The following is a 12,839-nucleotide window of genomic DNA, read 5'->3' on the forward strand; positions in this document are numbered from 1 at the left end:
GAAATGGGAAAGATAATAAAAAAATACCATTTTTATTTTGTGTGTTTAGTAAATAAAGTTTTGAATAGGCTGGCATTAGAGGCACTTGTGAGGCATTTAAGTACCGATATCAATTAAGCAAGGATATGACATTCAAGACTGAGATACAAACATTTGACACTCAAGAAAGAAAAGTGGGCTGGTGACAGAAGTTTGGATGTCAGCAGCATAAACAGGGCAACTGAAACCCTAGGAGTAGCTAATACTCATGGAGAATACACAGAGTAAGTGGTAAGATGGCCTAGGACAGAGCCTTAAAAATCCTACGCTTTACAAATTGATAATGTAAATGATGTCCACAGAAGAGACTTAAAAGATGTAGCCAGATTAAGTTAAAATGAAAATCAGACAAAAAGGTTATAAAAACTATGGCAAGAAAGTGTCTTTTCAGAAAAAATAAGTAGTCAATAATATCCAATGTTGCCAAGTTAAAGACTCAAATGTCTGTGGCATTTAGCATCAAGGACACAATCTTTAAAAGAACAATTTCAGTCAAGAAAAGAGAGAATGGAAAGCGAGGCAGCAGAGGCTGTAAGCAAAGGAAAGTCCTTCAGGAAACCTAGTTATAGAGACGACAATGTGAGACTGGAGAGATGTCTAATTGATGGGGAGTTTTTTATTTTGTTTCCTAAAAGGAAGAAACCAGTAGACAGCAAAAGGGTGAAGATATACGATAAAGGAGGTATCAATAGAAGAGGTCCCTGATGTGGCAGGGGATGGGCTTCAAAGCACAGAAGAAACAGTATCTTTCAACAAAGGAGAAGCATATTAAAACATAAACCAGAGGATGTGCATATGTATTTTCCACTCACATAAACTTATATAAGCTCTTATAAAACAGAAAAACTATATAAATTAGGTTGCATCTATACACAGAAATTCTAACAATGGTATTTTTTCCAGTGTTCATGTATGGATGTGAGTTGGACTATAATGAAAGCTGAGCACCAAAGAATTGATGCTTTTGAACTGTGGTGTTGGAGAAGACTCTTGAGAGTCCCTTGGACTGCAAGGAGATCCAACCAGTCCATCCTAAAGGAGATCAGTCCTGGGTGTTCATTGCAAGGACTAATGTTGAAGCTGAGACTCCAATACTTTGGCCACCTGATGCAAAGAGCTGACTCATTTGAAACGACCATGATGCTGGGAGGGATTGGGGGCAGGAGGAGAAGGGGACGACAGAGGATGAGATGGTTGGATGGCATCACCAACTCGATGGACATGGGTTTGGTTGGACTCCAGAGTTGGTGATGGACAGGGAGGCCTGGTGTGCTGCGGTTCATGGGGTCGCAGAGAGTCAGACATGACAGAGTGACTGAACTGAACTGTTCTCTGTGAGATAGGATCATGGCCTTTACTGTTTTATTGTTCTTTCATATTTTTCAAATTTCCTATGATAAGCATATGATTGTTTTTTAAATGTCTCCAACTTGTGAATTATAAAAAGTAGTTCACCATTAAAGAAGAAAACCTAGAAACCAAAGCAGAAAGGGGAAAAGCAATACCTATAACCTCTGAATGTGCTGCTTTCATAGGTTCACAAAAATATGTCAGCTGTACTACTTAAGCTAACATTTTCTCAGAAAAAGGGAACACTAAGAGGAATACTGAACTAAAATAATCAAAATAGACAAGTGACTCTACTATCATTCATAGGCACAGAACAAAAAGTGAACTCGTTTCCTCTTAGCTACCCATTTAAAATAGGATTAGTAAATCTCCACTTAGGTAGAATTCAGATTTGGAGACATATTATTCATTTAGAAGTAAATTTTTGCAATACTCTTTTCCTTCCTGGCCATGATGATTTTTACTATTTAATTATTAATAACACCCACTACTAGCATTCATGCTCACTGGCAACACTTTAAAAAAAGGAAATTAAAAACGCAAACTTACAGTTGTGGTAAATTTGGTCTAACGAAAGGATCATTTTCTGCTCCATTGACTGCTTTGTTTTTCCTTTGTTTTGATTCAGAATTGGTAGAGGGTGCCTGAGAATTATTAGCTGTGGGAGGTTTGCGTTTGGCTAGAAGTTTCCTTTGCCTTTCAATATCTTCCCTTTGCTGATTCACCCATTCTTGTTGCCTACATAAAAATAAATGTGGAAAAAAATTAACCTTCCTTTACTTTACACATTTAAAACATGAAAATACATTAGTAAACATGAAAAATCACATAATATAAACATGTAACGTTATGGTCCCACTCCTGTGAACCAACACCTTCTCACTGTCCTTTTCTCATTTGAAACATACATTTTTAAATGAGGTCTTCCCTAAACCCCATGGATGAGAAGGATGTGTTGCCACATATAACCTCACAGTATCTTGTAGCTCCCCATCTTCTTTTTTCTAAACAAATATTTCTATGGACACTTGATCTCAATATGTCTGGTTAGACTAAATCACTCCATGAGAAGAGAAACAATTATTTTATACCCTATTGTATCCTAAGTGCCCAGCATAGTGACTGACACATGCTAGGCATTCAATAAATATTTGTTGAATAAAATCAATCAGCTATTAGAAAAAAGAAATAACAGAGTTAAGGAGTAGGTTTTATACATTCATCTCACCACTGTTTAAAGAAAAACTTATAAACAACAAATGTTTAATAAAGTGTTATTTTCTAAATGTATCTCTTAAATTTCAGGAAAGGGTAAGTGGTATACTGAAATGAAACAAAAATTGACCTTAGAAATTTAGGAAAAAAGAAGGAATTTTGACACTTTAAAGAGAGAAAATACCAAGAAAAATTTAGATGGCATTGAAAAATGGGCAACTAATGTAACTAAAAATATTACTGTTTCCAGTTGAAGCTTTTAAAAACCATCCTCTCATACAACATCTTAAGCCTGTTCTAATATAATTATCTTCCCTCTTAGGTCACCTCACCATACTAGGAAATAATTTTTAAAAAACTAAATGGTAATTGTGACAGGATGTGGAATTTTGTTTAATTCTTTTATTGCATCAATTGAGATGATTTTGGTTGTTTTCCTTCATTGTATTAGGTGACATATCACACTGATTAATTTTTGTCTGCTGACCCACTCTCAAACCAGGAATAAATCCCACTTTGTCACAGTGTATTTTTTGTTAAAAAAAAAAACAAAAACAAAAAACCAACAAAACCCATAACAACACAAAACCTCCATGCTGATGGTACTCAGATTTAGAACAAGTCAAATATTTCAATTCCTCCCTCCTTCACCCCTATTCAGACCAGAACTAGAGAACTTCCACTCTACTGACAAAGACTTTTTTAACACGTTTCAGAGTCCTATGATCCCAGTCAGGCAGTGCAGAACATGAAAGAAGGGAAGGAATGAAGGAGCACCCAAGTAAAAGAGCAAAATGCTGGAGAAAAGTCTCAAGAAGAGCAAGGTTCGAATATGACTTTAATCCAGTTTTCTACTGGAAGTAGGAATAATTTCAGTTTATTTAAAAAATTAATTTTAAAGCTAGTTTAGGGTACAATCAAGATTAATAAAAATAAACAGCAATAATCCTACTGAAATAATCAAAGAATTACTCTAATGGATACACACACACACACATACATATATATAGTGACTGATTATTCAGTAATGACCACATAGTTTAGAGATTATTAACTTAATATTACTAGTTTTTATTTCTCTTCTTATCCTCCCTCTTAGGGATGATCCTCCCACTATTTCGGGTTATATCACAGCTTAAAAAATAAGACACTGATTAACAGTTTGATATTAAATATATATGTATATGTAATATATATATGTAGCAACATACAGTAGGACCTCAGTAAATGCTTATTAGTAAGAAAAAAATACAAGTAATTTGTAAAAAACTGGGTTATTGCTTTATCGTAAAAGGATATAGCTCAGAAACAGCCAGATGAAGAGCTGCACAGGGCGAGGTATGGGGAAGAGACATGGAGCTTCCATGCTCTCTCTGAGCCTGATAACCTTCCCAGATCTCCACACATTCACCAAGCCATAAGCTCCAATTTTACTCTTTGACAGCTTAATGGAGAAATTTTAACAACTGGCAGAGTTTGTATTTTAGTTTATATTTAATGCTATATTATGTAACCTTCTTTCATTCATTACCAGGACAACTGCACATCTGGGTTTAGCAGCTCAGAAAAACACTAAAAATTTTTAAGTTGTATCTCAACTCTATCTCTTACTTTCTACTTCTACAGTTAATATTTTAGCTCAAGCCTAATCACCTTTCATTTGGATGCTTCTCCACCTAAACTGTCAAAAATTTATGTTCTTTTCAGTATTATTCCCACATTACTATCAGTTACCTTTCAAAAACTCAAATTTGACCACATACACTATATAAAACTTTAACAGCTCCCTTTTATCAACAGAATTAAAAATCCAAACTTCCTACCATTACAAAGACACTGTCCTTCAATACCTAAAACCCAGAAACAGTTGTGTTGAACAGAAGCTGGGTAAATCAACTGAGATGGATAGAAGACCATTCTATACTTAAGTCCTGGGAACCAATGTTTGAAACAGCAGTTTATGTGATACTATGTGAAATAAAGCTTTGCCTACATTTTCCATTTAACTGGCCTGACTCTGGGAAAGCTGATTTAGATGTTGGCACTACTCTTGCTTTGCAGGTTTTTATGTTTTCCAGCAAAAAATAAGCGGCGGGGGGGGCAGGGGCAGCAATAGATCCTGGCTCCTTAACACAGAAACAGTCAACATACCCTTTCCTACCACCAACTTGAGAAAATGGCTTTCTCCATTTTAAAGTTTACCTCAGAAGTGCTAAAGCCACATGTTCAGTTCAACTGACTTTTGAGTTATTATGTCTGACACTGTAGAGAAAATACTCCTGTCTTTCCCACAGGAATAATGAGCAGACAAATGCTGAAGGAAGGACTGGGGAATGGGAGAGGGGAAAAAACAAAAAACAAAAAACTAAGCAGAAAAACCCCAAGATATAGATATAAATCTTGCAATTAAAGTTAAAATTTTTTAACAATTTCCCTCTCAACTAACTTATAAAAGCTAGGTCAGTTTATGTTTTGCAAAGTCATATTTAAAATAATACATCATACTATACAGATCTTCTCTGGTGGCTCAGATGGTAAAGCGTCTGCCTACAATGTGGGAGACGTGGGTTCAATCCCTGGATTGGGAAGATCCTCTGGAGAAGGAAATGACAACCCACTCCAGTATTCTTGCTTGGAAAATCCCATGGGCAGAAGAGCCTGGTAGGCTACAGTCTCTGGGGTCGCAAAGAGTCGGACACAACTGAGTAACTAAACTTTCTATACAGGTGAATGCTAACTAATCAAGAAGTTTGCTAAAGCTAAACTTGTAATGACTATTTTATGTTCCTTTCAAATGTATTAAGTTCTATGATTTCAAAGAGTAGTGAGGAGTAGATATAGAACATAATTCCAAATCTATAATCTCTGAAAATAACAAACAACCAAAGGAATACTAAATCTTTTAAAATGTAAGAGTGACTAACTTTACAAGATTCTGAAATGCAAAACCATCTGTCCATTGTTCAGTAAATGAAGCACCATGTCTAACTGTCGTGAAATGCCCAAGGCGTAATCTGTCTTGCATACTCTTCTCTCGGCTTGACAGTTTTTCTTGTGTACTCTGAAAAAAGAGGGGAAAAAGAAAAATCATCATTCAATTTTATTAATTTAAATTTCAAAAACATACAAAGTAAAAGGGACTAATGAAAGGAGAGGGAAAATTTACTGAACTTTTTTTTTGATGTGGACTTTTTTTAAGCCTTTACTGAATTTGTTACAACACTGTTTCTGCTGTATGTTTTGGTTTTTTGACCAGGAGGCATGTGGGGTATGTGAGGATCTTAGCTTCCCAACCAGAGATGGAACCCACACTCCTGCATTGGAAGGTGAAGTCTTAATCACTGGACTGACAGGGAACTTACCTTTTCAATAAGCAGTTTCTTACTCATTGATATGCACTTATTTAATCGCTCTTTGTATTTTTCAAGTAGTTTTTGTTGCTCATCTATCTGCCGTCTGAGATCACAATTAGCCTACAATATAAGTAGACAATGAAAAAGGTCTAGAATTTGTGTATATGAGACATTTAAGAATATTTATACATTTTGAAAAATTAATAAAGAGGATTAATAAGATTAAGTATTTGAATGTGATACTAAAACAAAAAAATGTTAAAACACCTACTTACCACGAGAATAACAACACTGTTACATGCTGCTTAGCTGTATAGTGAAAAGTACATGGAATATGTATTCATACTCCACAGGTTCAAATCTACACTCTAGGGTATATAATCTGGGCTAAGTTAAATAAATTATCTGAACCTTATTTCTAAAGTTGTCTTAAAGGTCTGCTCTATTATCTTATTTCTAAAACAGAGCAACATCACTCTATCTCATTTGAAATAACTGAAATACAAAGTGTCTAACACTTAAAAATGAATGTGAGTTCTTCATCTTTTGTAATAAAACATCTCCATTCAACATGTGGGTAACACTGTAGATGTCTATCCAATAGCTAACTATTCTCACCATCCTTCTCGGCCACATGAATACAAATTTTGTTAACTCTGTAAGCAGTCATATGCTCAGTCCCTCTTTCTAAGCTCAGAAGATAAGCCTGATTAGTACAATCACCAGGGAGTAACCTGGAGAGCTTGCTGGAACACAGATTACCAGAATCCATTCCCAGTTTCTGAATAAGTAGCTCCGGAGTAGGGTCTGAAACTTTACTTCTAATAAATCCGCTAGTAAGGTTGATGCTTCTGGTCTGGGGATCATTCTTTGAAAACCGTAAGTCTATGCCAATCATGGTATAAGCCAAAAGAGAGCAGTATAATAAATCAAAAATGCTGGGAGAAAAATACAGCTGCCAATCTAAAAGTATGTATCTAACAAAAAGCTGTTTTCCAAGGAAAAGGGTAAAATAAAATAGTTTCAGAAGAACACATGAAATTTAGCATCAGACCCTTATCATTAGGTGCAAGTAAAACAGAGCCCCAACAAATTGTGTATGTGTGACTTGAAAAATCTAACACTTCTCTAAGACTGCAAAGGACCAAAAACAGCCAAAAAGGAGATGGTATTTGTTCAACCAGATATTAAGATTTAATGCAAAACCAAAGTCTTCCTCTGGATTGGTACGTGTCTAGCTATAGGAGTTTATTTCCCATCTCCTTGCAGCTAATGATGGCTAGTGAAATGCAAGCAGAAGTTGTTCAATGGAATACTCAAGAACACTATACAGAAAACTGTTGTATTTTTAATTTCCTTCCTCTTCTGCTTAAGAACACAGATACCATAACTGTGACTCTGAAATATTTTGTACCTTGAGATAATCTTCAAGATGAAGGCCATGTACTAAGGGGAGGGAGCAGAAAAACTGAAGGAGACAAGATTCCATATGACACCTGGGCTACCTCCTGTTCTTCATTTAAAGTACTGTTGTTTACGGAAACCTATCCAAACGCCTATGGCCGGTGTAGCTCAGTCGTCTCTACTTGCCAGCAAAGCTCTGCCTGGCTGGAAATAAAGTAGGACCAATAAAATTGCATTTTCACAAAACTTACCATCTTCCATTCAAAGGCCTATGGCCTCTTAGGCTTTGTCCAGGGTGGTAATGGCCAACTGTAGACACTGCTGCCTAGAGAGATGAACAGCCTCCAAGGGCCTCCTCAGTCACATCTGGGATGAATGGTCAGTGTGGCACCAGGGGCCACAAGCGCAGTGTCCTGCCCAGCCTCCATCACCAGCTTGGGGGTCAGGGAAACTCGACCCCCCGCCCCCTCAGAGGTGAGCAGTTTGCAGAGAAAAGAAAAACCTATCTCAGATATGTTAGTGAGGGGCACTGTGTTCCATTGGTTATCTCAGTGCCATTCCCTGCTGGGCCTGCTGTGGAAGGACCGACCTCCACCCCTAACTGGATTTAGTGTGGGGCAAGTAACTCAGTGGGCAGGAGACACTGCACCCTCAAGCTCTGACTTGGAACACCCCTCGCCTTTCTGTTCTTTTCTCAAAAAGTAATGTTGTATCTTATTTAAAGGACTGTTGTTTATGTTCTCTGTTACTAACAACCAAAGATAACAGCTAAATGATAAAAAGATGCTGTAGTACCTACCAGTATAGGAATACACAAAGAGAATATGGTACTTAACACAGAACACTGAAATACATGTATTTGTATATGAAAATAAGATTGTATGATGGAGCTGGCAGTAAAGACAACTAGTTCTCTATATAGAAAGAAATTGAAATGAAACCTTATTTCACATCATATCCCAAAATGAATTCCAGTAAGAGTTATAACTTGTATAGAAAAAGCAGACTATAAAAATTTTTAAAGAAGATACAGACGAACATCTTTATCGTCTTAGGGACAAAAACAATGAATTATTTTGGTATACCTTTGATAATTATTTGGTACAAACTATAAATAAACAGATCGCTCAGTCATGTCTGATTCTTTGCACCCCATAGACAGTAGCCTGTCAGGCTCCTCTGTCCATGGGATTCTCTAGGCACGAATACTGGAGTGGGTTGTCACGTCCTTCTCCAGAGGATCTTCCCGACCCAGGGATCAAACCCAGGTCTCCTGCACTGTGGGCAGATTCTTTACCATCTGAGATACCAGGGAAACCCATAAAAAAAGAGACATGTAATCATATAAGTTTTAAATGACCTAATCAAAAGATAGTGCAAAGAAATAAAAAGACAATTCACACACTAGGAGAAAAATCAATATATATGGCCAACAAAAAAACTGATTATCAATTTTAAAAAAGACAGCAACTCATTAAGAAAAATGAGCAAAAAAAAAAAAAAAAAAGATCATTTACTTCACAGAAGAAATACAAATGGTTAATGAATATTTTACAAGATATTCAAAAAATAAAGTGAATGCATAATAACTAATACCTTGCTATATCCATTAAACTGAACCCCCAAACTAAATATGATTCTAATAAGCCTTAGCAAGGATAATGAGCAATAACATTATTCCCTGCTTATAGTTAGTGGAATGTAAACTGATCCAACCACTTTGGGAAAAATTTGCTTTTACAGAGTAGAGTTTAAGCTATGCATGCCCTATACTCTAGCCATGTCTAAGCATATACCACAGAGAAATTCTCCATGTGTGCCGCAGAAGATACGTACAAGAATGTGTCTTAGCAGAACTGTTCATACTAGCAAGAAGTAGAAATAAAATGTCCAACAAGAGCAGGAAAGATAAATTACAGTATATTCATTTACGCCTTACCATACAGCAGTGAAATGAACATGACAATTCCACATATAATGCTTAGTGAAAACAAGCAGGGCATACAGTATAATTTTGTAATTCAAAGTTAAAAAACAGTGAAATAATATGTTGTTAAGAATGTATAAGATATATACAATATAACTATAAAGAAATACAAAGGCATAAGAAATAGATACAAAATTTACAACAGTGGTCAACGGTAAATGGATGTAAGAGAGTGAATAGGATGGGAATGGGAGAGGCACACTAGATGTTTTAGAGATATCAGTAATTATGGTATGATCACAGGTGATGGTTTCATTGAGTTTCTATACCAACAGTTCTGTTAGCTAAATTACAATCATTTGGAGAACGTTTTTATTTTTCCCCCTTAATTTATTTATTTGGTTGGGCTGGATCCTAGGTGCAGCATGTGTGATCTAGGTCCCTGACCAGGGATCAAACCTGGGTCCCCTTCATTGGGATCAAGGAGTCTTAGCCTCTGGACCATGTAGGAGCTTTTAAAACTACCAATGTCCAAGCCCTACCTCATACCAATATAATCAGAATTCCTCAGGGTAGAAATAAGCATTGCTACTTTTATAAAGTACCTCCCATATTTTCCATCCAGTGATTCAAATGAGCAGCAAGGGGTGAGAACCACTACTTCATCCCTTACTCACATATTAGGCATACTTTTTGATGTGCCTCTTTATGAAGTTTCCATTAAAAATTTCACAAAATTGCAGCAGTTACTTCATCTAGTATAGTGTCACATGGCAGTCAGGTTTATAACAAAATCAATTAACTTTAAAACCACCATGAAATGCATATCTGTCTTAGGATAGCTGATCAAGTAAAAATAAAATTTTATAAACTTCTATTTTTCCAACTGCTTTTCAGCTCACATTTAGAGAGATAATAAAAGTTTTTCTTTAAATGTTTGATATTTTCAATTATGTCCTTAAAACTAAAAGACTTAATTTCTCCCAATAATAGAGATTTTTTAAAATGTTAAGTGTTTACTCAACTGTTTTACTATTGCCAAATATTTGGCAGTGACGACTTTTTACTTACCCTGAGCAAGTCATCTATACGACCTTCCTTCTTTTCCAGGTCCTGGTTTTTATTACTTTCTAATGCTGCTAATTTCAGCATCGTAAGATCAGTCTAAATAAAAGAAAGCTATTTTATTATTCCATTATATGTATCACTGCATGTAAATATAAAATTAGATTTAATTCTGATTCTAAAAATCATAAAAGCATTGGAGTTTGTGTATGTAAAGGGTGTCCGTCCCAAAAGGTGTTAGTGTAGTTTTAAGTTTTATTATCTTCAGAAATGTAAGTGCTACACAGACTTATTAAAAAAATTTTTGAAAGGTTAATCATTTAAATTTTTAGAATATTGATATGTTCTTCATTAAAATTCAGAATAATCACTGTTATATGATATCAACTCTAGCTGATTTTTGAACAGGGCAATTCACAAGCTGTTCACTAACTCAAAGTAATGTACTTGTAAATCCTGGTCTAAAGATTATCCAAAGAAAGAAGTTATGATGCATTCACAAGAGTCTGGACATGACCTGACAGAAAAAGTGTAACAGCAATAAACTGTACAATTAAGGTGGCAAGCAAGATCTACTTTTTCAATCCTTGGGTTTCAGACACTCATCCAAAAACTGTCACATGTATATAAAGTTAAAATGAAAACTCCAGTACTCAAAATTCATAAAACAAAGTAATTGCAAAAGATGTCTGATTTTCAAATAATTTTTAGTTGTGTAGCATATATGATACACAAAAATACAGACATGTAAAACAAACTGCCGTAATATCCACTTATAACAAATATAACACCTTCAAGAAGGTATCAATTATATGTACTTGGATGTCAAGTTCAAAAAGAATCAGTAAACAGAACTGACACATTATGGTTGTTTTGGTTATTTAATTTGCTTAAAATATATATTTAACCAGTGTAACAAAGGACAGACTGACAGTAAACTGGGTTTCAATTTCTCACCCTCTACAAATTGTTTTTTTGCTGTTATTCAGTAATCAGCTTTCTTGATACTGAATTTTACTTTATGATTATGTCTAAAAGAGAAGACATCTTAATTGTGTGCACAAACTGGTCACTGGTTTTTTATAAGTCATACAAAGAAATCGCAGTTACTATTTACCTGAGTAATTTTAAAGGATAACTGCTTTGGCTGTACAATAGGGTGGTCCCCAAAAGCTAACGCAGTAGGAGAAGGGCTATTCGGTCGAACCTTAACAAAATATTAAATTTTACATTAGCAAAAATTATACAATAGCAAGATTCTTCTTGATGTTTGCCAGAAAACAACAAAATTCTGTAAAGCAATTATCCTTCAATTAAAAAATAAATCTTTAAAAAAGAATTAAAAATAGACTTCTGCTTAACAACAACTAAATATTTCTTAAGTGTTTATTAGGATAATAACTCAAAACATAACTGAATTTTAAAAACTTCTTATCACCATTTATTTAATAAGAATTCATTGTACCTCCCTCTTACAAAGCCCAGTAAAAGAGACAACCAGCCATTTGATAGATAGATAGATAGATAGATAAACAGATAAGACAGAAAGACAGGTATGCGCCTTTGTCTCAGACACTCAACCAAAAACTGTCACGTGTATATGCCTTCCCCTCACGGAATTTACAGTATGGTGTCATAGAAGAAAATCGAATGCTTTCAATCTGTTAAATATAACAAGGTCAAATACATCATTTTAAAACAAAATTATTAAAAACAGCTTATGATGGTTCAAAAAGTAAAAACTGAAAGACTTCAATATATCAATAGAATTCTTTTAGCACTAGGGACAACAATGCATGCCCATGCTATTACTGTTATGTTAGTTGCTCAGTCGTGTCTGACTCTGCAGGACCACATGGACTCTAGCTTGCCAGGTTCCTCTGTCCATGGAATTCTCCAGGCAAGAATATTGGAGAGGGTAGCCATTCCTTCTCCAGGGGATCTTCCCAACCCAGGGGTTAAAACCAGTCTTCTGCACTGCAGGTGGATTCTTTACCATCTGAGTCATCAGGGAAGCCCTAATGCATGGCCATGTGTAATATAAAATTAATTTACTGATAAGTTGCACAGTTTAACTAGTCATTAGTTTTAAAATAAGTTCACTGAAAACAGTCGATTACATCATGTACCAATGCTATCACTACAATTTCAAGCTATTTTTGAGTTTTATACTTTACTTGGTATATAGCAATAAGATGTCTTCCAAGGTACAAAATGAGTAGGACATTAAAAAGTATGTTATCTACAAAAAGGGCTGGAAAGCAACACTGGAAGTTAAAACAGTGTACTTGAATAAATGACATACTCTAATTTTTAAAAATTCTTAATTCATCTTTAAATTACTGAAAGCCAACACTGCTATTCTGGTTATATAATGAACTTTCACATAATGAAAGTAAAAAAAACAGTAAATAAAATCCAATATGTAGAGCAATGCATATAAAAGAACTGGATCTTAAAAACATTAGAAACAAGCTAAAAAGTTT

At 35.1% G+C, this 12,839-nt stretch overlaps 1 protein-coding gene across 4 annotated transcripts in view; it reads right to left on the bottom strand.

Annotated features, from left to right (window-relative positions):
- The window catches only part of TLK1 (tousled like kinase 1), a 160,931-nt gene that overhangs the window by 43,828 nt on the left and 104,264 nt on the right, over nt 1-12,839 (bottom strand). For 3 of the 4 annotated variants that reach the window (XM_065931741.1, XM_065931744.1, XM_065931743.1), the window contains 5 exons: nt 11,471-11,560; nt 10,360-10,452; nt 5,967-6,077; nt 5,529-5,665; nt 1,939-2,127 (listed from right to left, as the gene is read on the bottom strand). In XM_065931741.1, coding sequence (XP_065787813.1) covers nt 1,939-2,127; nt 5,529-5,665; nt 5,967-6,077; nt 10,360-10,452; nt 11,471-11,560 — 620 coding nt within the window. The remainder of the gene's footprint in view (nt 1-1,938; nt 2,128-5,528; nt 5,666-5,966; nt 6,078-10,359; nt 10,453-11,470; nt 11,561-12,839) is intronic. The other variant, XM_065931742.1, reaches the window with a different exon arrangement.

The sequence above is a fragment of the Muntiacus reevesi genome, chromosome 3, assembly GCF_963930625.1.
Source record: "Muntiacus reevesi chromosome 3, mMunRee1.1, whole genome shotgun sequence".
NCBI classification, from domain to species: Eukaryota; Metazoa; Chordata; class Mammalia; order Artiodactyla; family Cervidae; genus Muntiacus; species Muntiacus reevesi.